This window comes from Aureobasidium subglaciale (genome assembly GCF_000721755.1).
Source record: "Aureobasidium subglaciale EXF-2481 unplaced genomic scaffold scaffold_10, whole genome shotgun sequence".
NCBI classification, from domain to species: domain Eukaryota; kingdom Fungi; phylum Ascomycota; class Dothideomycetes; order Dothideales; family Saccotheciaceae; genus Aureobasidium; species Aureobasidium subglaciale.
Genome location: NW_013566985.1, coordinates 746,114 through 749,488, shown reverse-complemented (window position 1 = coordinate 749,488; position 3,375 = coordinate 746,114). Strand labels below are relative to the sequence as shown.

The following is a 3,375-nucleotide window of genomic DNA, read 5'->3' as shown; positions in this document are numbered from 1 at the left end:
TAACCACGTTCTCAAATATCGACGTATCAACCAGCGTGGACACGGCTACTAAGACTGGTACCACAAACAGTCATTCGGCCACAACGAGTCAGAGTCTTCTTACTGACACTGTCTCTTCCACGAATTCTGTAGAGCCAGTACCTGTCACCTCAAGTGATTCGAAGATAATTTCGGTGCCCTCGGTCGGCGAAAGCTCCAATGCCCTACCTTCCAATTCAGACGCAAGCACTTCTACCTTGCAATCTAGCACGACTGTCGCCTTGTCTGCCTCGTTATCTGACGCAAGCACAAGCTCTGTTGCAATGCCGTTAAGTTCGAGTACTAGCTCTTCTGCTTCTTTGAGCAGTGACACCAGCCTCTCATCGTCGCCTTCTCCTATCTCATCTTCAGACTCGGCCATGAGTCCCCCGATCTTCACCTCGGCTTTGAGCACCAGCGCTGATATTACTAGCCCAAGTGTGGTTTCCTCTACGCTGTCCCCAGACCTGAGCACTGTCCCCACAGTCTCGTCGTTAGGGACGGGTGATAGCTCATTTGCTTTGTCATCGAGTCTGAGCGGCAGCTCTTACGTCGTCGCTACAAGTAGTACAGGTCCTTCTGAATCGTCTTCTAGCATTACCATGAGCGCCAGCTTCTCCACTCCATCGTCAAGCCGAAGTACCAAGTCCTCTGCTTCAGACCTGGAAACGACTCCGTCGAGCTCATCTCCGGAGTTGAACATAAGCTCTATGACTTTGGCTCCAAGCTCAAGTACCAGCCTCAGTACAACGACGTCTTCCTCAATTTCAGACGTGAGCATGAGTAATCCGACCCCATCATTTGAGTTAGACGCCAGCTCTTTTGCCTTGTCCACAAGCATGAGCACGACATCTGCTGCCATATCCACCAGTGAAACAGACCTTTCAACCTCATCATCTAGCATGAGAACGACTCGTACCTCATCCATAGACATAAGCATACAAACCCCGACATTCACATCAAGTTCGAGCGCCAATTCTTTGGACTCTGAGCCAAGTATAACTTCTTCTGTCTTGACCTCTAAAACTGACACGAGCTCTCTGGTTCTGTCGACAAGCTCAAGCACAAGCTCTTCAATCTTGTCTCCAAGTATAAGCACCGCGTCTCCCGATGTTTCTGGCATTGGATCAAGCTCCTCCACATTGGCATCAAATCTCCGCAGTTCTTCTGCTCCAAGTCAAAGCAAGAGCGACTCTTCTGCTTCACTTGCCCTAGGCACAAGCTCGTCTGTTTCGAGTCCAGACACAGTTTTGTCTACTTCTATTAGCATGAGCGTAACTTCGACGTCTTCCTCTTCGGCTTCGGTCAAACGCTCTTCAAGTCTGTCTACAGGCATAATCGCCTCTCCCGGTTTATCTAGCACGGTTTCGGTCTCTACACTCAGCACAAGTGCAAGCTCTTCATTGGCTACAGGCACAAGTCCGAGCTCGTCTGCTCCATCCTCGAGCTCAAGTGTTGCTTCTCGTGCTTCTACTAGCACCAGTGCGAGCCTTTCTGCCTCTTCACCTAGCACAAGCTCAAGTTCCATCATCTCGGCCAATACAAGCACGACTCCAATCTCCGCGTTTCTCACATCAGCATCGTCAACATCAATATCGACATCAACATCCCCATCCACCTCCACCACCTCCACCACCTCCACCGCCCCCGCCCCATCATCAACAGATTCCTGCTCCGGCACCTACTCCACCCCCAAAAACACCTACACCCTCTCCTGCGACCACGACTACCCCTACGACTACATCTTCGGCTCGATGAAGACAAAACTCGTCACCACAAAAGAAGACTGTATGGCTTATTGTGATTCGCTGAGTGATTGTAGAGCAGTGGTTTGGGGTTGGACTTTGTTGAGTAGTAAATTGACTTGCTATCCTAAAGATGCAAAGGCGGTCAGTAAGCCGCAGGGGGTGCTTTTGGGATTGAGTGGTATTTTGCCCGTTTATGCTGGCACGAGGATTTGAAGTATATGGGGGGGAGGGGGGAGCAGGTAGGGATAGAGAAGAGATGGGGTAATGAGAAAGATGTAGAAAAGTATATAGATGGATTTTGTTTGGATAGAAAGTTGATTTGCAAGAGAGCCTGCTTATCTGTTTAAATATGAAGACTGTGTAGCCATATCTGTCTTGCGTTGATACAAATATCATGTTGTCCGACTGAGAGGGCCACATTGAATATACTTCCAAAGCATTCCCTGCGACTCCCCAAGATCCTTCAGGATCATGGGCGGCTCAGGCTTCGATAGTCCAGGATGCAACAATTATCGAATTGAAATTGATAGCCGCTTGCACTGGGGGAAATGGCCACATGTGCGACATTCGGCAGGCTGCGGAGCTGTGTAGCAAACAAGGCAGTCGGATCCAGCAATTTAAAGGGCTACGCTGGTCGCCGTCCTTCAGTTCACTATTTTGACCTTGCTATGCACGACTGCCCTACTTCCGCAGTCAGCATTCCATTACGCTAATCGACTTACACAATTTAGTCGACTTTCCAGCCTGCTTCTACAATCAGTACATGCGAGCAGTGGTACCGGCGATTTCCGAGGCTCGTGGGCCTCGAGCTGTCTATCTCGCGCCGACGGAGATGACCTCCTCGAATGCAAGCAGTCACAAGCGCTGTGGTCGATTTATAGGGCGCGTCTAGCGTTGCTCCAATCGCTTGCGGTGAGCGCTTTCGGCAGGGCCTGTGTTTTTAGGGAGCCACGTGTCAGTTAACATGTGCACCTTTTTGAAGGCAATCTGGTCGTGGCAGGACTATCATGATCGCGGATATATTGTTGCTCATGATATAATCAAACCAGGCATGGACACAAGGAGGCCGTCGAGCGATGGAGGACTCCGAGATTCGCAACCGGTGGGTCACGATTTCCTCCGTTAGCGGGTGACTAGCGCGCCAAGAAAGCCGTCTTCACGCCAGTTTTATCTGATTGATAAGATGATTGGATCGCTCCTCGAATCTCTTACGACTCCTGCGGCCCGTCAATATTCGTTAACAGAAGCCTTGCCTCCCATCTCCTTTGACGTTCCAACCTCTTCGATTTTACTTCCTTTGACGTCTCTTCGTATATCAATATCTTCACATCCCTAGGTACGGACATATCTGTAACATTTCTCGAAGGAGGCCAGACACATATCTTGGCGTCATCCAACCTTCGGCCGGGGATATTCACGGCCTGACGCGCTTCAGCCAAGCCGCTCCCTGCATCAAAACGTTGGTCGCAAAACAGCACGAGTACGCACCGCTCTTTGGTTATTGTTGTTTCACAAGTGAGAGAGCCTAGTGCTTCTCATCTCTTTCATTATTCCTTTATCTATGCGACGATCAACATCCTTCTAGTCCTCGGCATCTCTGATAGCAGTC

At 50.0% G+C, this 3,375-nt stretch overlaps 1 protein-coding gene across 1 annotated transcript; it reads right to left on the bottom strand.

Annotated features, from left to right (window-relative positions):
• Nucleotides 1–1,195: 1,195 nt before the first annotated feature.
• Nucleotides 1,196–1,549, bottom strand: AUEXF2481DRAFT_5121 (uncharacterized protein; the record flags this gene model as incomplete). Its single annotated transcript, XM_013488311.1, has 1 exon — nt 1,196–1,549. The coding sequence occupies one exon, from the start codon at nt 1,547–1,549 to the stop codon at nt 1,196–1,198; it is 354 nt and encodes a 117-aa protein (XP_013343765.1).
• Nucleotides 1,550–3,375: the final 1,826 nt, after the last annotated feature.